Genomic DNA, 23,679 nt, shown 5'->3' on the forward strand with positions numbered 1-23,679 from the left:
TGGGATTTGGTATTTCCTTGTAGATGACTAGGTGATCTGTATCTATCAAAGGTTTCATACATGCACAGTTAGGCGCTGTTAGTACACGTGAAGGCAGGGAGGCGGGGGTGCAGGCTATGGTTCTCGCAGGTTAATCACGGAAATGCATGCAACCATGGCCCATCAATGAGAATGGAGACACTACCTTTGACGCGTATGACCTCTTGAATGCCAAGGCGTGTGGGACGTAAATCGACTTTAAAAGGGGGGAGGAAGGAGGGAGGGGGAGGAATAGCGAAGGCGGGGAGAAAAAAAAAAGACACGACACACATAAAATGGAGCAAAAATCAGTTAAACGTTGAAACACAAAATGCACAGTAATAACACAAAGGCCGCTTGAAATGGAAAATGGAACTTTGTGGGGGCGAGTCCTGCAGGGAATGAAAATGCATAATGGAACCTGATTGCTAAAATAAGAACGCTGGCTTCCACAAGACTCCATGTGGCAACTCCCAATTGGGGAAGCCTATTTTGAGGAGGCTTCAACTAGGCTCATTCAGAGATCTGGCAAATTATTATTATTATTATTATTATTATTATTATTATTATTATTATTATTATTATTAACATTAACATTAACATTAACATTAACAATAATATTAATTCGATTTGTATGACTGCTGCTCTTGGAAACCGGCTCGTGATGGTTCACAATATTTCAATACAAATACCAGGGGTAGTCAAACTGCGGCCCTCCAGATGTCCATTGACTACAATTCCCAGGAGCCCCTGCTAGCGAATGCTGGCAGGAGCTCCTGGGAATTGTAGTCCATGGACATCTGGAGGGCCGCAGTTTGACTTCCCCTGCAAATACAGTACATTAAAAACCATTAAAATTCCCCATTAAAACCCCATAAACAATGACTCAGTCACAATGATGGCGATTAAGAAAAAAAACTATTCCCATACAGGCCTCCTGGATGAGCAGAAGGGAGCGGATGGATCGTTCACTACTAGACTGGATCAGTCCTGCACAGTTTGAACCCACTGAGCCAAACTCTAGGCATGGGCTGCGGTTTGCTTGAAGCTCCCCGTCTCCATCAGGCCACATGGGGGTGGGATTTGTTCAGCATGAGATTGTGCGAGTTGTGGAGGCCAACAGTAGAGCAATTTTAGCTACTCGGCTATTTGGGGCCAGATTTTGATTTTAGTAAAGAGCTGAGAGGGAACACCAACCTGCTCAAGCAAGCTGGGCCACGACTTTAAACAGATGGCTACCTTCCTCCACACCAGGGGTAGTCAAACTGCGGCCCTCCAGATGTCCGTGGACTACAATTCCCAGGAGCCCCTGCCAGCATTCGCTGGCAGCGAATGCTGGCAGGGGCTCCTGGGAATTGTAGTCCACGGACATCTGGAGGGCCGCAGTTTGACTACCCCTGCTCCACACTATGCTTTTGTGCATGCAGATGCACAAAGTTACAGGTGGCCAATAAGGCTACATTCCATGTCCTGATTAAAATGTACGTGAAAATCTATCTTTGCATTGGCTTCTTAACCCCGAAGCCCTGTTCCTAACCATTGGAGAGCCTGTTTTGTTTTCCCCATCTTGTAAAACCTAAACGCTAAAAACTGGACTTTTAAAAAAAAGCGATTTTCAGTATGTTGAACTTGATGCCCAAGATCAAGTTTTACAAATGCACGGCCTGGCTTATGGGATCACAAAGCACGCGGGCAGCCTAGGGCCACAATGTGCGTCCCTCGCAAATTTTGCAGCACATTCGGTTTGTCTGAAAGCAAAACAATCACTGCAAACTAAAACGAGTCGCCACAGAAAGAAACACATCTTTTGAGGAGCTCGCTAACTAGCGTCTCTGATCAGCACATCACCACCACGACGTCACACACACTGCTGTGCTATCCTAGGAGGACACAAGCCCACAGGGGATTTCACAAGCATCTATTTCAAAGGGGTTGCTAGCACAATGAGTCAGGCAAAACTAACAAGCTAACCACAATGGTTCTTCTAAGTCACATTAAATGGCGCAAGAGGGTTGAAGGGTGTCACAACAAGAAAACTGCCAGGTGCGCCGCAGGGTCTGATGGGTTCAGGATCAGTCATGTGGCGCGGAGAAGAAAACAGAAATATAACCTGGGACCTGGATCTCTGATGCAAGGTCAGCAACAAAATTATTATTATTATTATTATTATTATTATTATTATTATTATTATTATTATTATTATTATTATTAGATTTATATCCCGCCACTCCCTTGCGGCTCGTAAAGATCAGACCACCAGTCTGCCCTCTTGCTTCTGTTCCCACATCTTGGTGGCATGGACACTGGAGCAGTGCAGAAGTATCAGATGGGGCTCATGCATTCATTCATTCATTCATTCATTCATTCATTCATTCATTCATTCATTCATTCATTCATTCATTCATTCATTCCATTTGTATACTGCCCTCCCCTCAGGCTCAGGGCAGATGGAGACATTTGGAGAGGGCCACGTGACGGCCCTTGCCACCCCACAGCCAATCGGCTTTCTCCCCAGCACTGTTCCAATCCTGTAAGTCTTGATGCCTTAACTGTGAGTTAGGCAGCACCAAGTTCGGTGTCAAGAACATTTGATCTGCTTTAGTTTAGCCCCCGTACAGTACTTGGGCCCTGACCTGGATAGCCCTCGCTAGCCCAATCTCATCAACTCTTGGATGCTAAGAAGGGACGGCCCTGGTTAGCATCTGAATGAGGGACCACCAAGGAATAACAGGGTTGCTACGTAGAGGCAGATGATGGCAAGCCATCTCTATCTGGCTCTTGCCTTGAAAGTCTCCCAATGCTGCCATAATTTGACTGTGACTTGATGGTTAAAACAACAACAATGGGGAAAACAGAAGGGGTGTATGGGACAGAATTAGGCTGATTCTGTGAAGGTTCAAGGGGGTGGCAGGTTACGGTGGAGGAGCGAGAGGGTTGTGAGCATCCTGCATAGTGCAGAGGGTTGGCCTAGATTAGCGATCCCCAACCTGTGGGCCGCGGACTACATGTGGTCCTTTGACTAATTGGAGGTGGGTCCCGAAGGACGCCTTCTCCCCCCCCCCCGGCCCTTCATTCCCCCCAGCCCATTACAATACACTTCATTGTTGTGCCGTGTCTGTATCTTATTTTGAAGGGATGTTTAAACATTACCATAGCAATCAGAGAGTGCTAGGGCAGTGGTTGAGAGTAGAGGAGTAAACTACCCCCCCACACCGGGTCTCAGTAAAAGGCGTTGAGTGGTCCCCGGTGAGTGGTCCCCGGTGAGTGGTCCCTGGCATTGAGTGGTCCCCAGTGATAAAAAGGTTGGGGACCACTGGCCTAGATGACCCAGGAGATCCCTTCCAACTTTATGATTCTATGATTCTAGAGTTGCCAGTGTCCCGATGGGGCCAGATGACAGAAGTCAGTTTCCCTGGGGAATATAGCTGAGTTACAAGGCAGACTTTATAGCGTTATACCCCGCTGAGGTCCTCCCCTCCTCAAACCCCGCCCTTGCTGGGCTCCACCCCCAGATCGCTAGAAATTTCTCAGCCTGAAGTTGGTAGCCCCAAACAAAATATTTCTATAGTAATAGTGGCTTCTTCATGATTGCCCCTCCCTATGGCAGAGTTTCCCTACGGGAGCCTCAGGGTCACTGCTGCCGCCTTGACAGCTATAGGGCTTCATTTTCCCCATGGGGGAAAGGGTGGGATTTTCTCCAATAACGGACATACTGACGTATCCAGTAACAGGCAAAACGATATATCATTATAACTCTGTGCCAACTGTTGATTTAAAAAGAAAACCCCTCCAAAAAACACACAGACCCCGGTGGCATGCTGGGGAGGTGGGGGACCACCATGGAGGTCTGGGGAAAGTGGCTGCTATTACTATTGTTATTATTACTACTATTATTCATTACTTATTAACTTAGATTTCTAGGCTGCCCCTCTCCAAAATGGTCTCGGGAAGGCTTGTAGCATAGTAAATAATTGTAAAATAAAAGCTGTAAAATCTTTAAAATTCAACTAAAACTCTACAATCGCCCCTTGAGTGGAACCATCTCCCAGGCTGAATGTTGAGATTAACGAAATTAAGAGAGTTGGCCCAGCTCTGATGGCATGGAAATGGTTCCGGCCAAAGCCTGAGCAGGGGGTTAGGCAGAGGGGCCCTTCCAGATGGTAAATGGGCAACCTCGGCCTCAACCAAATTGCTGGCCCTTCGGAACTTTGTGTCATGCTGAGAAAATCTGGACATTCCTCAACACACAACAACTGGCCAGCAAGCTTGCCTGTGATCTTTCCCAAATTTCACAGCAAAACAGGTTTGGGAAAGATCATAGAAAACCTCAAAGAGAACCCCTGCTGTGGGAAAGCGGGAGGGAAAGCCCCTCGCCCCACCCACAAACTTCCCAGCAGCTTTGAACTTGGGGCAAATCACTTGAGGTCAACTCTTCTCCGTGCTGAATGCGGAGCAGCAGAATCACCACCACGCACTGGCTCTTGGGAGAGGAAATGATCCCGCTCTTTCACCACAGAACTGGTCTGGTTGAACTCGGGTGAAGCTGTCCGTGCGATGTGTCACGGGAAGCTTTAGGGCAGCTCAAACCTCACAAGGACTGCGGCATGACTGATCAAGAACCCATCGTCTCCTCCGTACCGGCCCTTCCCATAACATCTCCTCCAGCGTCCCCCCAGTACCTCCTCCTGCCTTCTCATTGCTGATGGAGCACAGTATTTGCCATGAACAACCTGAAGGCAAGCAGGTGAGAAGCAGGGAGAGATTCGGTGTTAAAAAACAAAACAAAACAGTTCAATGAGGTTACAGATGTGCAAACCAGACGTAGATGGGCATGGAATTGGGGTCAGTGTGCATGGGCGGGTAGTTGTAAATATCCTGTATTCCGCATGGGTTGGGCTAGATGACCCTGGAGGTCCCTCCCAATGCTATGATTCTATGATGAGCGTGAGACACACCCACATTCCTTTGTTGGGTCGCTGCCTTCTTAAAAAAATATCAGAACTCACTTGGTTTCGATATGCCTAGACAGGGGTGGCCAAATCGTGGCCCTCCAGCTGTCCAGGGACTACAATTCCCATGAGCCCTAGGGGCTCATGGGAATTGTAGTCCCTGAACAGCTGGAGGGCCACAATTTGCCCACTCCTGGCCTAGGAAGACCTCCCAACTTGCATTCCAAGTGGTCAGTTTGCAGTGAATAATGTTTCTCACAGTCTTCTGAACACTGTGAGAACATGATGCTGTGATTCCCATTTTACAGACGGAATGACTGCCGCTGACAGATAGGTGCCATTTATAAAAGGGTATCCAGGTTTCAGAGCATGTGGGATAATGCCTCAAAAGCGTCTGTATTTCTGGCCAATGGACTGGTTTCTACCCCCACGCTTACCATTGTCATGTACCAATTTGCAAGCGTGTATGTGCAGGACCAGAAATGAAAAAATCCACGCACAAACATTGCCAAAGATCTGTTCAAAACGTCTCCCACTAGGCGTTCCAATAAAACAGCCGAAAGCCCCTTGAGATCATTAAGCCGCAGCAGGTAAGACGCACGAAAACTATTTTACATTTTTTTTTTAATTCCCCTCCTCAATCTAAAGGGCACCTCTGGAGTCGGTTACTCGCTTAAAGCCAACTGGTGTGTTTGCAGGCTGTAGCAGAACCGAACAGGCAGAACCAAACCAAGTCTAATATCCCACCCAACAATATGGTTTTTATGCGCTGTGGCAGTCAGAGTTTTTGCCTTAATGGCAACTGGCCATTTGTGCTGACCTCCAGGTGTAATTTCTCAGCCCGGTAGCACAGAAGCAAAAACCAATAACCAACTCTCAGAATTAACTGCACCAATAGCTATTAAGTTTGAGGGGGCCGTCCCTGGCGTTGAAGGAGCACGTTTCCACTCCGCTTCCACCTTACCTCTCGCTTGGATTTCTGCGAAGAGCGTTCCAAGACGTCGTCGTTGGAAAGGTCAGAATCCTCGGAGAAGCTTAAATGCCGACGCAGCTGCAAATCTGTGAAGAGAAGGAGACTTCAATCAGGTGGCAAAGCCAGAGAAGAGGCACTTTGGTGCGGTGAGAAAATCCATCCTCCTGGGCATTTTCTTATCTGGAGCAGTACCCTGCTTCCCTCTTGCTTCAATGGCAACCACAGTGCAGTGTCCTCTTCGACTGGGGCAATGCCCCTGGCACTTGGTCAACATTTTGCTTTTTCGCTGAGTCAAGGGGGTGGCAGGTTACAGTGGATAAGTGATAGGGTTGTGAGTGTCCTGCATAATGAAGGGGGTTGGACTAGATCAGGGGTAGTCAACCTGTGGTCCTCCAGATGTCCCTGGACTTTGCTGGCAGGGGCTCATGGCAATTGTAGTCCATGGACATCTGAAGGACCACAGGTTGACTACCCCTGGACTATATGACCCAGGAGGTCCCTTCCAACTCTATGATTCTACTAGAATTGAAGCCTGTTGTAACTGATACGATGGGTACTAGCAGGGGGGAAATAGCAAAGAGAGAGGGAGGTAGGAAGGAAGACAGTGATTAAGATAGAGAGAGCTTAGCATTGGGAAGAGGAAGGGGAGGGGTTGTCCAGTCAGTAAGGGCATGAGGTTGAATATGTATGTTGTAGGGGGAGGGGGTTATGGTGGTGTGATGACAAATGAGGGTGTGGGTGTGGAGAGATGGGTGACAAGATATTGTGGTTTGGAATGTTAGTTGAGTGTGGGAGAGGACTGACCTTTGGGAATTGTGGCTGACTGTAAGTGGATGGGCAGAAGGAATTGTGTCGGGGCTTGGCTCTGGTGCTTTAGGATGCTTAGGGCTAATCCTGCGTTGAGCAGGGGGTTGGACTAGATGGCCTGTATGGCCCCTTCCAACTCTATGATTCTATGATTCTATGGTGGCTCTTTCTTGCTGATCTCCAATTTGGGATCAGGAGGCAAATTTCTTCCAGGCCAGACTGGGCAGGGATTCTGGGGTGTTTTTTTTGGGTGGGGGGCATCATCTGGGCATGGAATTGGGGTCATTGTGGGTTGGCAGGCAGCTGTGAATTTCCTGCATTCTCTAGGGGGTCGGACATGATGACCCAAGAGGTTCTTCCCAACTCTATAATTCTATGATTCACTGCACTTTTCAAATTTTCTTTCTGTGCTCATCTGACGGCTACTTTAAATTGAAAGCACATGTGTCAGAGGAACAGAGTAGCGTGGTCCCAATTCCCATGGTCCCAACCCGTCATGCCTGACACAAAACTGACTGTATGGGAGAGGCGATGCATGGTTAATCTCCAAGAGAGTTTGCTTGACTCAGAGTTGGGGAAAACAGATGAGTCATGGATCCAAATTTTTTCTCTCAGGACAGGAAAAGAGACAGCTTTGGAAGAAACAGCCAACATTCAAGGAAATAAGCATGCCCCCTAAAACAAGGAGAGAGAGAGGGGCATCTTTTCCCTAGGGTGATATAGGACACAAAGCGGCTTCCTGTGAAAGGGAGGTGCAGGGCCTGGGTTAATCCAGGTGGGCGGGAACACAAAGAGGTAATATTTTGGGCTGACCACAGGCAGTGAGGGCTCTTTCTTCATTTGTGGGTCTGCAGAGCAGGGGCGGTCTGTATTTGGGCTCAGAAGCACAGGCAGCCAACTTGTGGCTCACTTATCATTCCCATGAGCAAACAAACACAGAAGATCACCAATGAAGGAGGAGGTGGAAGAACTGATTTTTTTTTGTTACCCAACTTTTCACTCCCCGCAGGAGTCTCAAAATGACTTACAGTCACCTTCCCTTCCTCTCCCCACGACAGACACCCCGTAAGGTAGGTGAAGCTGAGAGAGCCCTGATATTACTGAAGAAGAGTTGGTGGTTATATGCCGCTTTACTCTACCTGAAAGAGTCTCAAAGTGGCTTACAGTTGCCTTCCCTTTCTTCTCCCCACAACCCTGTGAGACACCCTGTGAGAGAGGTGAGGCTGAGAGAGCCCTGAGATTACTGAAGAAGAAGAGTTGGTGCTTATGTGCCGCTTTTCTCTACCTGAAGGAGTCTCAAAACGGCTTCCCCCTGAGATGCTGGAGATGTCAGCCTGAGTACAGCAGCCTTTCTCAGCTTTTTTGCCATCAAGAAACCCCTGAAACATTCTTCAGGCACAATCGTGTTGTATATGTTTGGGAAGCAGAGCTGTGTACATGGCCACCTGGGGCCCCTCCCCCTCCAGACCCATCACTGGCCATTTTGAGACGGGGGAGCAGGTCAACATATCATATATTTAAAATATATATATGAAAGATGAGTTAACTCCCATCTATTTAGGAAACCCTTCCAGGGCTGTCAAGAAACTCCTGGGTTTCATGAAGTCCTGGTTGAGAAAGCCTGGAGTGGACCAGACCAACCCTGATCCACCAACAGTCTGATTCAGCATAAGGTGGCTCCTTGTGCTTGTGTGAGGTGAGAGATCGGTAACATTGGGCATCTGTTTTTGGAGTGCCACATGAGGCCAAACAGTAGGTTTTGGCTAGGCAACAGACCTCTTGTAAGGGAGCAAAGGGGGATCTTCTAATACTTGCACACGTTATGTAGGCTTTAGGAAAGGTACCCTACCTGCCACTCTAACCACTGGAGATGCCTTATGTTTCCCAGAATCCACTGTGGTCCCACTGGAAGGTGTGCTTGGGCAAGATTTGTCATCCGCCTTTTTCTTCTTGTCCTTCTTATAACCAGAGAATACAGATTTCCACAGGGATTTGGGCTTGGTGGCTTCTTCCGCCGCGCTGCTAGATTTGTCCGAGAGCCGGCTGTCGTTCTTGGACTTCTTCTCCTTCTTGTTCTTCCGCGGCGAGAAGAGAGAAGTCCTTTTCTTACTCTTCCCTCCGGAGCCTTCTGAGGAAGTGACCGACGCGTCACGCTTGCTGGTGTCCGAGAAGGGGGAGAAGAACCTTTCGCTGCTGGCTTCGTGCTTCAGCGTGGGAGCTTCGCCCGCTTTCGTGTGCCTGGGGGACTCGGAGAACAGCTCTTTGGCCTTTGAGGGTGCGGTCGAGGCTTTGTGAAATTTGGCAGCGCTGGCGGCGTTGGCCGTCTCCAGATCTTTCATCCTGCACAGCTGTTTGACCATGGCGTCACGCAACGCTTGGCTCTTCACAGATTTCTCCCGAGCTCTCATTCTTTCCTCTGCTAGTTCCTTGGCTTCCACGGAGACCTGGGGCAGGCCCCTCTTCTGCTGGCTGCCTCCTTCCATCGACGGTGGCCCGCCGTTCTCTTTCACCAGATGCAGGTGAAGAGGCTTCTCCGGTCTCGACCGGCTGGTAGGGGGCGTGTAGTACTTTTCGTGAAGGCTCGTGTCTTCGGTCCGCTCGTCGTAAGTGTCCTCGACGTCGTCCGCAAACGGGATCTCGTCCACGCTCTCCACGAACGACTTCCGCACCTCCTCTCTGGAAGGCCGGGGCGGCTCCCTGGCCGGGCGGCTCCGTTCGACGGCCGGCAGGGGGAGGGGCGCTTGGTCGGAAGCCGGCTTAGACTCCGCCTCGTTCTGCCAGATCGCCTGGTGCCTCTTCCGTCGCAGCGTGGCCGGCTCCTCGTTCTGGGGGGGAGGGGGAGGGGGACTGGAGGGAGGCGTGAGCATGGTGGAATCGGAAGTGTTGAAGCTTTGGCTGGCGAGCGTTCTCATGTTGGATGAGCTGCCTTGAAGGCCGAGTCCGGAACTGCTGGACAGGTCCCTCTTCACCTCGCTGGAATTTTTCAGCTCTCTCTCCGACGGGGACTTGGGCGTCAGCAAGGAAAACTGTTCATCCAACTTGGGCGTGACCGGCTTTCTTGGGGCGGGCTGTGGTTTTGCAAGATGGATTCCCCTATCTTCGGGGGTCCCGTCAGGAGGATATGATTTCAGGGGACTGGAAGCGAGAGGCGAGATGGTAAAGCTTGGCTCCACCCCCCTGCCTCTGTTCACAGGGGTGAGCCCTAGGCTCCTCCGGATCTCAGCACTCTTCATCCAAAACTCCTCCACAAGGTTATTCCGTTTCAAGGCTTCTTCGGCTGAGGTAGGGCTTCCCAATCTGTCCATTTCACCATCTTGACTTTTTAGGGCGAGTTTGGCCAAAGGAGTAGAGGTTAAGGCTGGGACTGGCTGGAAACACACCGGCGGTTCCACCGGAGACGGAATGGATGCTTCGGTAGAGGGCAAAGGCTGTGAACAGATAGGCAGGGGGGCCACGGACGGAGAGGTCGGTAACGTGGGAGATGCTGGTTTCGGCTTCACGGGGGATGCTGGCGAGACGGCCTCAGGAAGAGCAACCGGCTGCGACCGTATTGGAGAGAGGGGTACGGTTGGGCTTTTGGCCTTCTGATCGTCAGGGACGGCACCTTCCTGTGTCTTCTCTTCTGATGGGATTGGGTCAGGGAGGAATGGATCGGGGAAAAAACGCGCTTCCGGAGTCCTCGCTTTGCAGGGCATCTTTGTAAGAGAGTCCTTTGAGTTCTACGGAAACAAACACAGAAGATCACCAATGGAGGAGAAAGAAGAAGAACTGATTTTTTTGGTACCCCACTTTTCACTCCCCAAAGGAGGCTCAAAATGACTTACATTTGCCTTCCCTTCCTCTCCCCACAACAGACACCCTGTGAGGTAAGTGGGGCTGAGAGAGTTCTGACTGTGACTAGCCCAAGTTCACCCAGCTGGCTGCATGTGGAGGAGCAGGGAATGAATATATATATATCTGGGGATGGCACTGGCAAACCACCCCGTGTTGAGTCTGCCATGAAAACGCTAGAGGGTGTCACCCCAAGGGTCAGACATGACCCGGTGCTTGCACAGGGGATACCTTTACCTTAACGTTAACCTTAATCTTAACCTTAAGGTTATGTATACACACACACACTCTCTCTATATATATATATATATACCATATATACTATATATACTATAACTATGGGCCAAGCCTATTACATTCAGGAATAAAACGAGCGCTAGATTGGAGGGGTGGGTTGGAAGAACTCTGAGGATGGCCTCTCCCTCCCTCCAGGACCTGGAAAACCTGCAGGCAGCTGTTAGGGAACTCACCAGCAGGGGCAGCTCTCATGTGGCAGGGAACTACAGGCAAGCCAGTTGGAGGAGGAGGCTCTCAGGGGCGGGACAGCCGTCCTGAGTGGGTGGTTAAGCGCTGAGTGGCACTTAAGCCATGAGACACGCTCCTCCTCCAAGGCCTTACCACAATATTAAGTGGAATAGATATATGTCTTGCCTCTTTTGATTCTTCCTCGTGGTTGAGAGCCAGAGAAAGCGGGACGGCCTTTTCGCAGGGTGAAGCGACCGGCAGGCAAGGTTTGCAAGGATCTGAAGGAGAACACAGCAAGGCCGTTGTTACCACCTGAAAGTCCACATGGCACACCGATGCTTGGAACTGACGAACCGTAAGCACAGGACAGCCTTAGGCTCAAACCTCCCCTGTCTATGGCGACCTTCCATGAGCACAAAAAGGCCCTGGTACACACACTGATAAAAAAACGCTATGGAGTATGCTGAAGAAGGAAAGCCAGGTGAAATCACCCATCTGTTTTCCCACCAGCACAACTTACCGGAATAGGAGGCTGGCCCAGAGGGCAACTGCATCCCATTCCCCACCCCCCTTTTACTGCAGTTCTCCAGAGGCTCCCCCCCCTCCCCCCACACACACGTTGAAGAAGAAGAACCGGTATTTTTGTACCCCACTTTTTACTACCCGAAAGAGCCTCAAAGCAGCCTACAATCGCCTACCCTTCCTCTCCCCAAGGAAGTTGTAAGCACGCTCAAACACTAAAGAAGCTGCAGGGGGGAGGGGGGAGGGTCAGTCGCCCACACAGTAGGAGTTCATAGCCAAGGCCGCTACAGTTCACAGCATCCTCCCAAAGCAGAAGCAAAGGTAAAGTGCTGGAGAAAACCGCTGCCATAGAGATATTCCAAACACAGAAGCATGAGCACTACTGCAGCTCCTCCAATCCCCGTGCAAAATCCGACTATCCAAGCAAGGCGAACTGCTGTTCAGATTGCACTAACCAAGGGGGGAGAAACTCCAGCGGTGTTTCAATTCTTTCTCCTCCTTTGCAGCCTTTGGCAAATCTGGAAGTAAAGATGCTGAAATCCAAAGGGAGCACAGAGCATTGTGGGTCGGGGCAGAACTGGCCCGCTGCTCCCCAGTCTGGAGCCTGCGTGCCTCCCTCCACAGCACCATCTTCCCCAAAAGCAAACTGGGCTATGGAATTACTCCAACAAGTCCTGGCAACGATACACCAGAGTCTGCCGAAAATTAAGGGAAGCCTGAAACAGCGGATCTGGGGCTGCTGGTCTCTGACTTTCCGCTAGAGGAGCTCTACTGGCCAAGACTGGCCGTGACGGTGATAATTTCCTTACCTTCTGTTGTAATGGAAGGGGCGGCGGGTTCTGCCTCCAGGATGTCAGCAACTTTCAGCTCTGGTCCTTCCGCCTCTGCTTGATGTGGGCGGCACTCAGCTTCTGCGTCAGATGGGATGTCATCTGGCTCCCGGTGATGGACGCCATAAAGGAAGGAAAAGAAGAAAGAAAGAATGGTTCTTGAGTTAGGAAGGCCAGCTTTGGGTTGGGAAATACCTGGAGATTTTGGGAGAGGGGCCTGGGGAGGGCGGGGTTGGGGAGGGGAGGGACTTCAATGGGGTACAATGCCATAGAGTCTGCCTGCTAGAGTGGCCATTTTTCTCCAGGGGAACTGATCTTTGTCAGCTGGAGGTCAGTTGTACACCCTGGAGATCTACAGTCAACCCTTGGAGCAATTTGGGATAAGGATGTATCTCAATAAACTCTTGGATGCTGATATGGCGATGGATGAAGAATTCATTTGAAAAGAGTTTTATGCCAGAAATTGTGAAAAGTCACTTTTGAAGAAGAAGAAGAAGAAGAGTTGGTTCTTATATGCCGCTTTTCCCTACCCGAAGGAGGCTCAAAGCGGCTTACATTCACCTTCCCTTTCCTCTCCCCACAACTGACACCCTGTGAGGGAGGTGAGGCTGAGAGAGCCCTGATATTACTGAAGAAGAAGAGTTGGTTCTTATATGCCGCTTTTCCCTACCCAGAGGAGTCTCAAAGCGGCTTACAGAATGAATGCTTCAGTTCTCCAATTTACATTCTGGATCAGGAAGGAAACTCCGAAGAGTCCTTCGGGCTCTGTGTTTGATCTTTATCTTTGATTCATAGAATCATAGAATAATAATGGAGTTGGAAGGGGCCTCATGCGTCATCTAGTCCAACCCCCTGCACTATGCAGGACACCCACATCCCAGCTGTCCATTTTTTCCGGGAAAGGAGAGCATTAAATATTTTTCGCTATTTCGCCTCACACGGTTTTACACATTTTCCACCTATATCATGTGGCCCATTCATTTTGTGGACACCTGGAGGCTGGCAACTCTATTCCAGGTGCATAGCTATGGCAGGTGTGGCCAGTTTCTCTCTTAGCCTAACCTACCTCGCAGGGTTGTTGAGAGGATAAAATGGAGGAGGGGAGAACTGCGTGTGCTCTTGGGAGAAAGGGTGAGATAAAAGTATGGAAGAGAGATGGACATGAGGACTCTGATTCAGCCGCAGCAGCACTAGAGAGCCCCCCCCCCCCCGCCAACGAATCAGCAGTTCCGTACCGTCCTCCAGCTCGGCCCCCGTGTCCCCGTCCTCAATGGCTTCGGCAGGCTCCGTGGCCCCTTCGTCCTCGTAGTCATTCTCCTCACACAGGGCTGGAACACATTTGAAGCACAGGCTTTAAAACAAAGGTGGTGCGCAGAAAGGACGGATGCTTCAAGTTCTCAGACCAATTTGTGAGGTACTGGGAATTTCTTTCTTTCTTTGTCTTAAAGGCCTCTTTGTGAAAGACAGCCAGGCTACAGACACTATATGACCTTAGACTGTAGGCAGTGGTTGTTTTGTCAGAATGAAACCACCGTATTAAAAAAAACAAAAAAACCCAAAAACTCTGCACCCAGCAAACTAACATGCCTGGGAAAATGACAGATTCAAATTCTTTTCTGTAGCATGATGGTGTTCTGTACCCAAATATATGAACCCCTCAAAACCCCCTCTCCAGTCAGGAAGTAAGAGTCTGGAAACCAAGGTTCAAACTCCTGGCCCCAATCATTCTCTTTTTGCCAAATAGCCAACATAGGGTTGTTGGGAGGATAAAATATGCCACCTGAGCTCCTTGGAGGACAGGTGAGATTAAAATGCACTAAACAAATAAGTGGCAAATTTACAAAGAGCTATTCCAACTGACAACTTAGATGCCAGAAAACCGTCTCGGAGTTCCACTCAAATCAGAGAAAAACAATTTTACTTTTTTTTTTTCCTCCACGAAGTGGGCCTTTTCCAAAAAGGCTTGCTAGGGTTTTATCGCCCTTGACATCCTATTAAAGATGTGTTGCAACATAAAGTCATCTTTGCCACCTTAAGCCAAGAGGAAAGGCAGGTATAAATACTTTAAAACTGGGGTAGTCAACCTGTGGTCCTCCAGATGTCCATGGACTACAATTCCCATGAGCCCCTGCCAGCGAATGCTGGCAGGGGCTCATGGGAATTGTAGTCCATGGACATCTGGAGGACCACAGGTTGACTACCGCTGCTTTAAAAGATACAAACAAATTCCATTGGACCCATCTGGCCCTATAGAACTACTTAGTCGTTTCAAAAGACAGGTGTCTCTGGCCGAAAGTTTCCAAGTTTTGCCCAGTCCTGGAAGGTATCCAAACCAAGCATATAACCGGCCAGTGGAAATTGGTATCCATTGCTAACCAGTGCAACATTCTGAAAGGTCCTCAAACCCAGGGAAATTCTCCCTTTGCCTGTTATATAGCTTTCCAGCGATACCCTGTAAAATGTACTGCGAAGACCAAGACGCACAAATTCGGGGTCACGTTTAACAGGGCTACAGGTTAGCAACACATTGGTGCAAAGATATATTCAGGGGGTGGAAGTGAAGAACAGAAACAACTCTGCACCTGTTCACACGTGTTGGACAAGGATGCGTTTGCACACGTTATGCAGTTAGAGATGGAGGGCAAGGGATCAAAGCTGCCACACAGAAACTGGTGAGCTAGGCACAGCTAGAACCAGAAGCCACAGCGGTATAACGTTTTGTCCTGGTAGGCCAGCAGCCGCGATTGGAGGAGGCGAGACGCGGACGTCTCGAAAGCACAGCTGTCAGAAGCAATAAGGTTTAGAAAGGCACTAACTACGATTCATGCAGAACTCGACGGGAGCTTACTGCCTACCCTTGGACTATCCTACTGGGCAAACTGAACTCCATTTCATACAACGCAAGGGCTCTCTGCCTTCCTGCCCTAGAATTAAACAAGGCGAGGATTCTGTAAGGCCCTCTGTTTTCAAACAGGCTGTTTTCAAAGAGGCTGAATCTGTGAAGGCTCAAGGGGGTGGCAGGTGACAGTGGATGAGCGAGAGGGTTGGGAGCATCCTGCATTGTGCAGAGGGTTGGACTAGATGACCCAGGAGGCGTCCTTCCAACTCTAGGATTCCATGATTTTATGATTCTATTAGGGGGAGGCTCGGTTAACCAATAAAATCAGGGGGTGGAGTGCATTTCCAGTGCAGCTTGTGAATTACAAGCCATGCGTTTTCCCTCCCAACAGAAGCGATCGTCTTTCTATTTACTTAGGGGATGGATTGCCAGAGGTAGGGGAAAAGGTAACCTCGCTCAGAGGTTACAAATTATGTTTCAGATTGCTTTTCCTGGGGTGCACATGGCCCTTTATGCTACTGATTTCTTAAGACCTGGGACTTTCCTTCCTGAGAGACTATTCTGGAGGACATCACAACCCTGGGCCGGTTTAAGCAAGGTGCTGCCCACGCGTGAACATGTGCCAGCGCCTGTCATGTTTTTAAGAAGTTCCGCAGGGTTGCCTGGACCACACACTGCTGCTTGTCCAAGGATGGAGCATATAAGGAAGGACTCTGTAGGGAAGAGTCAGAAACATTCTCCCTTCAAATCGAAACTAAGTAAGGAGGCATCAGGTGAGTTTCTACCTCTTAACCTCACTCTGATGTCTCATATGGAGATGTCACTAATTCACGTCTTACTTGGCTGCTTATAAAACTGAAAAGAGAGAGAAAAACCTAGCCCAAGGCTACTAACAGTATTTTCAAAATTTATCCAGAATAAAGAAAACTAAAAAGTGTCTTTGTTCTATGTTGCTTTATTGTAGGATCCAACTGGAACGGTTTCTAGATGTCTTCCGTTTTCAAAGGGTAATTTTCCTCAGTGGCTGTCCTCTCACTTGTAAGTAAATTGGTAATCCCAATAGATACTTCAATACCTATATTAAATTGTTAAAAGTATTCACTGGCCTTTGGCTCTGCCTGTAATCCAAGTGCTCTCCGGAGCCAAAGGCTCTTTCAACCATTTAATAGAGCTACTGAAGTATCTATTGGGATTACCAATTTACTTACAAGTGAGAGGACAACCACTGAGGAAAATGACGCTTTGAAAACGGGACATATCTAGAAACCCTTCTGGTTGGATCCTACAAGAAAGCAACATAGAACAAAGAGACTTTTTACTTTTCTTTATTCTGGATACATTTTGAAAATACTGTTCGTAGGCTTGGGATAGGTTTTTTTCCTCTCTTTTTGATTGTAGACACTCCTAACCGTCCCTTTTGTCTGTATTTGCTTATAAAACTGAACGACGCAGCAACCGTTTTTAAGGGGCTGTACTGCAATACGTGTGTGTTACGTTGAAAGAGGTCCTCATTGCCAACGTCAGAATTGTAACACCTGCCTTCTGTTCTCAAACATCTGCATTCCCTCCGCAGTTTACAGGAGATTTTCTTTTGGGCCTGGTTAAGGTGGGGGTCCAATTCATGCAAGAATGGACCGCCTGGGTGAGACATGCAGCCCTCTGCCCTGCCCCTCCTGACCCCCCCTCCCTCCAGCATGCAACAGCGACAAAGGCACAGTCTGGTGGTTAAGAGGGGGCCAGCGATTGGGACGCTACAATGCGGACAAGGCGGCAGCGCCAGCAGTGGCGGGCGGGGTTACTTGTGAGCCGTAAAGAGGAACGTCACCAAAACTACCTCCTGGGACCGTTAGCAGCCACGCCTGCACCGCCTCATGGCGTACGGAGGGTAGGTCGGATGCTGAATCAAAAAAATAAAATCAAATTAAAAAGGATGATAAATTTCAGAGGGCAAAATGAATCTTTCGGAACAGAAACATCACGGAGGGAGAGGTACAATGTGCTAGAAGAGGAGGAATTGGGCGGGGGGAAGGCCAGGTGTGAAAGAAACAGAGGAAACAAACGTGGGGAAGAGCAGAAAGGAGAGGGACCCCAAAAAGAAGGGGAGAAGAAGACAGATGGCAGAGTGAACTTTGGGCACCAGAGATCTGCTGATGCCGGCTATCCTGATTACCCACCTACAGTGAGCGGATAAACCTCAGCCCATGCTCTGATGATGCAAATCCCTTTTGCTCTTTCCTCTTCTTTCTGCTAAATGAACCCAGCATCCCTTCTGTCACTATAGCACTACTCTCCCCTTAGGTACACACACTGTCTCCCTCATTCCTCAGCATCTATCCTGCCCCCGTGTGCTTGGATCTTGCGGCTCATTCTTGCATGCCCAGGGAAATGCCGATCAACACTTTGGGATCAGGAGGCAAACTTCTTCCAGGCCAGACTGGCCAGGGATTCTGGTGTCGGGGGTGGGGGGGTGGGTCATCATCTGGCCATGGAATTGAGGTCACAGTGGGTGGTCAGGTCGTTGTGAGTTTCCTGAATCCTGCTTCCTTCCAGCTCTATGATCCTATGCCAGAATGATCCCAACATTCTGCTCGCTTCCTCTCCTGGCAGTCTCATCTGTTGTGCATTCTTCTTTTTTGCACTCTCGCATCTTCGTTTCCTGTTCCTTCTTACCCATCAGTTCCACCCTCCAGCAACCCACAAGGTCCTTCCGGGCCCATTACAGGCAATGCAGAAGAAGGCTGAAAACCAGTGTAGGATTTATCTTGACTTAATGGAGTGTTTCACTCTTGCCTTGACCGTTTCTGCACTGGGAACTTCACTGCCTTGGCTCTCATGTGGGAGCACAAATACGGGGCGGACAAGCTGCATCGGCCCAATGCACCCCTGTGCGGGAGCAGGAAGAGTCAGGGCAACTTGCGCCAGCTCAAACTCCAGCCTGCAGCCCAGTGCAAAGTCTCCAGTGCAGAAACGGTCCTTGTCTCTCCTGATGGTGTAACCTGAGCAAAGCCAAACCCTACTGAGTTAGATTAATTAATCAGGGAATGGAAAAAAAAAAGTCTGACCCGCAGGTTAGTAAAATGGAGATGCTAAGAGGAAGAACAATTTCAAAGGACACAAAGAAACATACAGTAGAAAGCTAATCATGTCAAAGAGGAAAATCTTAAAAGAACATCTACTCCCATACAAGTCTGCCTCCGACTCTGAGATTCTGCTGGGGAGGAAAGGGTGAGGTCTTGAGTCCCGGGATGCCTCTTCCATGAGAAATAAAATTTCAAACGCTTAAGGCATGGCCTTCTTAGCTGTGGCAACCAAGTTCAGACCAACCAAGTGTGCTCACAACGGAGGAGGCTCAAGCCTGTGGCTTCCTTGTCTTCAAGAGGCTCACTCTGAAGACAGACTCTTGAATTGGATGTTGAGAGGGGCAGGAACACGTTGAGAGGGGCAAAGAGCTTTACACTCTACCACCAATAAACTGGTGATCTCTGACCCCAGGGAAGCTCATCTATCAACAACCAGAGCCAGGGCTTTCTCTGTCTTGGCCCCCACCTGGTGGAACGAGCTCCCAGATGACATCAAGGCCCTGCCAGAGCTACAACAATTCTTCAAGGCCTCCAAAAAGGAGCTCTTCCACCAGGCATTTGGCCAAGACAAGTGAACAAGCTGCTACCACCAAACAGAAGACATATAATCTGCATTGACTGAAAACCAGACCACAGTGAAGACAGGCCAAACTGTTGTTATCCAATATTGTTATATCACACTGTTTGTTGTTGCTGTTCTTAAGTACTGTTATTATATTACACTGTTAGATACAAGTTTACTGTTAAGTAATTTTTATATAGTACGTTCCTTGTATTGTACCGCATATGAGCGTTATATTGTAAACTGCCCTGAGTCGAAACAGAGGGTGGTATATAAATATCATAAAAATGTTAAAATAAAATAAAATTTGGGAAGATAGAGCTTCAGATTTGAAGGGCAAAAGATAGAGCTTCAGATCTGAAGGGCAGGGCCAGAAAGATGACTGCCTGCATGAGATTTCTTTTGTGTTGCCAGCTCTGGGTTGGGAAATACCTGCAGACTTTGGGGGTGGAGCTGGGAATATGCAGGATTTGGGGCAGGGAGGGATCTCAGAGTGGCATAATGTCCACCCTCCAAAGCAGCCATGTTCTCCAGGGGAACAGATCTCTTTAGTCTAGAGATGAGCTATAATTCCAGGGGAACCTCAGGTCCCACCTGGGGACTGACATCCCTAGGCTCCCCCCACCCCCAATAGTAAGTCCATCCTGGGATGGGATCATTAGCATCAGAAGCCCTCAAATCCTAGAGCAGGTAGTATTTGTGTGATGGACAGGAGGTTGTCCTGCCCACGAAGGGAAAAACAGCCACTCAGCGGAGCCTATGGGAATGCTGCCCCAATAGCAGGCCACCTTTCAGAAGGGGGAGGGAAAGTTGGAGGGCAACACAGCAGGGGAGAGTCTGGGTCTGCCTCATTGAGAGGGCAGGGAAACTTTTAGATGTGGCTCAGCAAGAGAGAGCAGACAGTAGGAAGGGTAGCTCTGCCTCTGAGAGAGGACAGAGTGCCTTGTAGTTAGGCCTGTCTCTGGCAATGAGCAGACCTTGCGCCATTTTAGTCTCACTCACGGGAAAGGGCAGGTTGGTGTGGGTTCAATCCTAAGTGTGAGAGAGGATCCAACCGAGTGGCTCGTCATTAGAAACCAGTTTGTGTCTGAAAGCACTGAAGAAAATGTAAACACTCTGAAGCCGTGACTAGCTTCAATTTATGAGCCTCGGTCCTCTGACTCTCTGGAGACCTGTGCTGTTGATCCATCCCTCGTATCCTGCATTCATCTTCTTTGTTGTTTATATACGAATTATGCCTCCGGGGTCTCCTGCACACCACAAAACCTACCCCCTCACACACAGCAGCAAACCCAAATCCTTTACTCTTGCTATCCAAAACACATCTGGTAACCAAGGGGAAGGGTCACGGTTGAAAACAAACCTGCTCCCCCAAAATCACAGGAGGCTGTGTAGGTCCCCTCAGCTGGCAGAAAAGGTCTGTCACAGGAAGAAATTTGGAGCATGTGGCAACATGTCTTTATCCAGAGAGAGGTGACTCCATGCCAGGAACATTCCTTAAAGGTGGCCCTCTCAATTGATTTTCCTTCCTAAACTTTGGCAGGAATGTCCTAATGTGAAATGAATTTTTGCTTATAGCAGCTGTGAAACTTTCGTCCTTGGGAGATTCCCCCCCTCCCCCCAACAATCTTTTTTATCATTTAAGTTCATTATTTTTGCCTTCTGCCCTCAGAGCGCATGTGCGTTCTTGTTCCGATACCCAAAATGGCCGCCACATCATAATGCATGCATTGTCATTTCTTGACGCTGTTGTGCTTTCCCCACAACTCTCACCGTTCTCATCGATCCCTCTCCACTCAACCCTTCACATTTACAACTTTCTTTGATTACGGTCTCCAGAACCAAGCAAAACATTCCAAGTGAGTTAACGAGGAGAAGAGAATGGTTTAGGATGCTTTAGGATGCTTTGGGCTGATCCTGCATAGAGCAGGGGGTTGGACTAGATGGCCTGTATGGCCCCTTCCAACTCTATGATTCTATAATTCTATTAATGGCAATTTACTCCAGGCTCTCCAGAAGATCTGACCATTTATGTTGAATATATTTCATTCCCAGATCTCATCTGTAAGTGGCCCTTAGAAATTTTCCTTCCCTTTCCATTTCCCCTTCTTTGCATTAGGTTTCTCCTCTAAGCTTTTCCTGTTATGGCCGCAGATTCCCAGAACAAATAACACCTCTCATAGGGGTCAGCTATGAAATGACCCTTCCGCTATATCCAATATGAGAATATAAACAGACCATTAGGCCGTGACTCCGGCCTCACGGTTTTATCACCATCCTACAAATACAAAGTTCATCTTCTCCGGAATAGACCTCTTCCTAAGCCTGCAATGATAGGATTTAACCAACTTTCTGACGGGCAGGATCATTCCCCAGCTCTGACGCCATTGCTAGGCACAGAGAAAGGGGAAGGAAGCAGAGGCTGAGCCAAGATGCTCTGAGCCAAGACACGTCTCTTGTTCTTGAAATTACTAAAATAAATTATCAAGGTAATTCCTACTTAAGAGTGGCGTGCAGAAATATCAGGATAACAGGTTGCCGTTCATAACTAGTATTCCTGTTCTAGTTCATTACTTCTCAAACTCCCTCCTGATGCAAAGAATGGTGCCAAAATCTGGCAAACTGAGTTAAGCTTAACGCATAAGTGCGCAAGGAAGCATCTTTATATGTCTTGATCCAATCACTAGCCCATGGATCCTGGTATTGTTTTATTCCGAGAGCCGGCAGCTGTCAGGGCCCTGTTCTAAACCTGGCTAGTGCCATTCAAAACAAAAGAAAGCTATGCGCTGAAAGCTGGATTTCCTGAGGAAGAGTGCCTGCATTCGGAAGCTCACGCCTTGAATGAATCTTTGGAGGTCTTAAAGGTGCTATGAGCCTCCTGTGTTGCAGAGTGGTAAAGCAGCTAACATGCTGTCTGAAGCTCTGCCCGTGAGGCTGGGCGTTCAATCCCAGCAGCCGGCTCAAGGTTGACTCAGCCTTCCATCCTTCCGAGGTCGGTAAAATGAGTACCCAACTGCTTGCTGGGGGATAAAACGGTAATGCCTGGGGAAGGCACTGGCAAACCACCCTGTATTGAATCTGCCAAGAGAACGCTAGAGGGCATCACCCCAAGGGTCAGACATGACTCGGTGCTTGAACAGGGGATACCTTTACCTTTAAAGGTGCTATTGGACTCAAATTTTGTTGTATTTCCTGTAGGCATGGAAGATGCCCTACCACTTCACTCAGAAAAGCTGTGCTTAATTCTGATCTAAGCCAAGAGGAACCAGCATCTTTTACATCAGCTTGGGGTCTGTGCTGCACCAAAACACCCAAAACTCTTTCTTTAAGAAGCTAACCACCAACCGTCCCGAGACCATCATAATGAGGGGCGGTTTATAACATAAATTAAATTAATAAATTAATTAAATAATTAAAATCCCAGCAGTAAAAACTGAAAAGCTGTACCAAACCAAGGATTCAAGCAAACCCACTATTCTGAGCTCCCATTCTGCTCTAGTATCAGCAGCGTATGAGAAAGCATAGCAATTGCATTCCTGTGTCAAGGAGGACATCAAAAATGCTAATGGAACCAGAGAAGCAAGCCAAGAGAATCCTCTTTTGTTGGCCTGACATATCCTGAAACCCAAACACCATAAAAAAAAAAAAAGCAACATTCACCCTCATGTTGGAAGAAGATTTGACCTCCCTGGAGATTAAACCAATAGGAATCAAATGTCCTTACGATGTAAGGGGGGGTGTTAACACAGGGCTGGGGGGGAGGTTTACCTCTGGAGGTGGAGGACTTAGAGGTAGGGCCCAGTTTTTCCTCCTCCTCTTTCTGACGGATGTGTGTCCAGTGCACATCTGCCAAGATCTCCAGGGGATCAACCGGGTTTACTATCTGCTGCAGCCTCAGGTTTCCGGCTACCGGATAAGAAGGCCGAGGGTACATCATGTCGACGGAGTGGCAGAAGTGGACAGGGGAGAGAAGGAAGAAGGCACCGTGGCAATGGAAATGCAGGAAAAGGAAGGGAAGAAAAGAAAGAAAAGTTACTTGCTGAGACCAGCCGGCAAGAGAAAACAGGCAGAAGGTTCAGCACCATGCATGCGTGGGTTTTCTTCCACGTTGGGTTTCTCTTGCTCATGGGAATCCCAGGTTTCAGATCGACTCCATGCCAAAATGTTTGCGAGATGCTCACAAATATGTATGTATGTATGTATGTATGTATGTATGTATGTATGTATGTATGTATGTATGTATGTATGTATTTGGATTTTTATACTGCTCATTCTTTACAGCTCTGGGAGGTTTAAGTTGCAAAATGTTAATCTGGATTTAGAATATAAGATTACTTTCCAGGTGTGCGCTTGGCATTAATCTGAAAACAAGTAATCAGCCAATTGCAGCTGCAGAGGTGACTCCAAATATTGTGGCCACGACTCCTTTTCGAGCACCCCTAGGGAACTGATGGACCTTCTGCCAGGAACGGCAGGTCGCCATGAAGGTAAACAGCAACCTGCACCATTTAGCATCCTTTTAGGAATACACAGGAAAGGCACACTTTGGCAACTAAAACAAAATCTATAATACGAGCGACTTCTCGTTTCTTCTCCGCTGCTTGAAACAGCAACTGCAAAAAATGGATATTTGTTTTGTATGCTACCGCCACTGTTGCTTTCTGCAGCAAACTTGTACCTTTCTGTGCACTACGGCTCCAAAGTTAAGCACAGTTAGTGCGTTTTTTCTTTGGCCAGATTGTGCTCTGTGATTGTAACGACTTGTACCATCATGTGCATATTGCCCACCAATGCTTCGAACGA

The 23,679-nt window shown here is 48.5% G+C and overlaps 1 protein-coding gene across 18 annotated transcripts in view; it reads right to left on the reverse strand.

Moving 5' to 3' along the window:
- The window catches only part of MICAL3 (microtubule associated monooxygenase, calponin and LIM domain containing 3), a 237,879-nt gene that overhangs the window by 36,269 nt on the left and 177,931 nt on the right, over window positions 1-23,679 (reverse strand). For 10 of the 18 annotated variants that reach the window (XM_077340661.1, XM_077340668.1, XM_077340663.1 and 7 more), the window contains 9 exons: window positions 22,645-22,782; window positions 17,069-17,131; window positions 13,631-13,723; window positions 12,375-12,497; window positions 12,021-12,098; window positions 11,230-11,321; window positions 8,597-10,466; window positions 5,932-6,026; window positions 185-235 (listed from right to left, as the gene is read on the reverse strand). In XM_077340661.1, the coding sequence (XP_077196776.1) occupies window positions 185-235; window positions 5,932-6,026; window positions 8,597-10,466; window positions 11,230-11,321; window positions 12,021-12,098; window positions 12,375-12,497; window positions 13,631-13,723; window positions 17,069-17,131; window positions 22,645-22,782 (2,603 nt within the window). The remainder of the gene's footprint in view (window positions 1-184; window positions 236-5,931; window positions 6,027-8,596; window positions 10,467-11,229; window positions 11,322-12,020; window positions 12,099-12,374; window positions 12,498-13,630; window positions 13,724-17,068; window positions 17,132-22,644; window positions 22,783-23,679) is intronic. The other 8 variants (XM_077340665.1, XM_077340677.1, XM_077340664.1 and 5 more) reach the window with 6 other exon arrangements.

Source organism: Paroedura picta, chromosome 5 (genome assembly GCF_049243985.1).
Source record: "Paroedura picta isolate Pp20150507F chromosome 5, Ppicta_v3.0, whole genome shotgun sequence".
In the NCBI taxonomy this organism is placed as follows: domain Eukaryota; kingdom Metazoa; phylum Chordata; class Lepidosauria; order Squamata; family Gekkonidae; genus Paroedura; species Paroedura picta.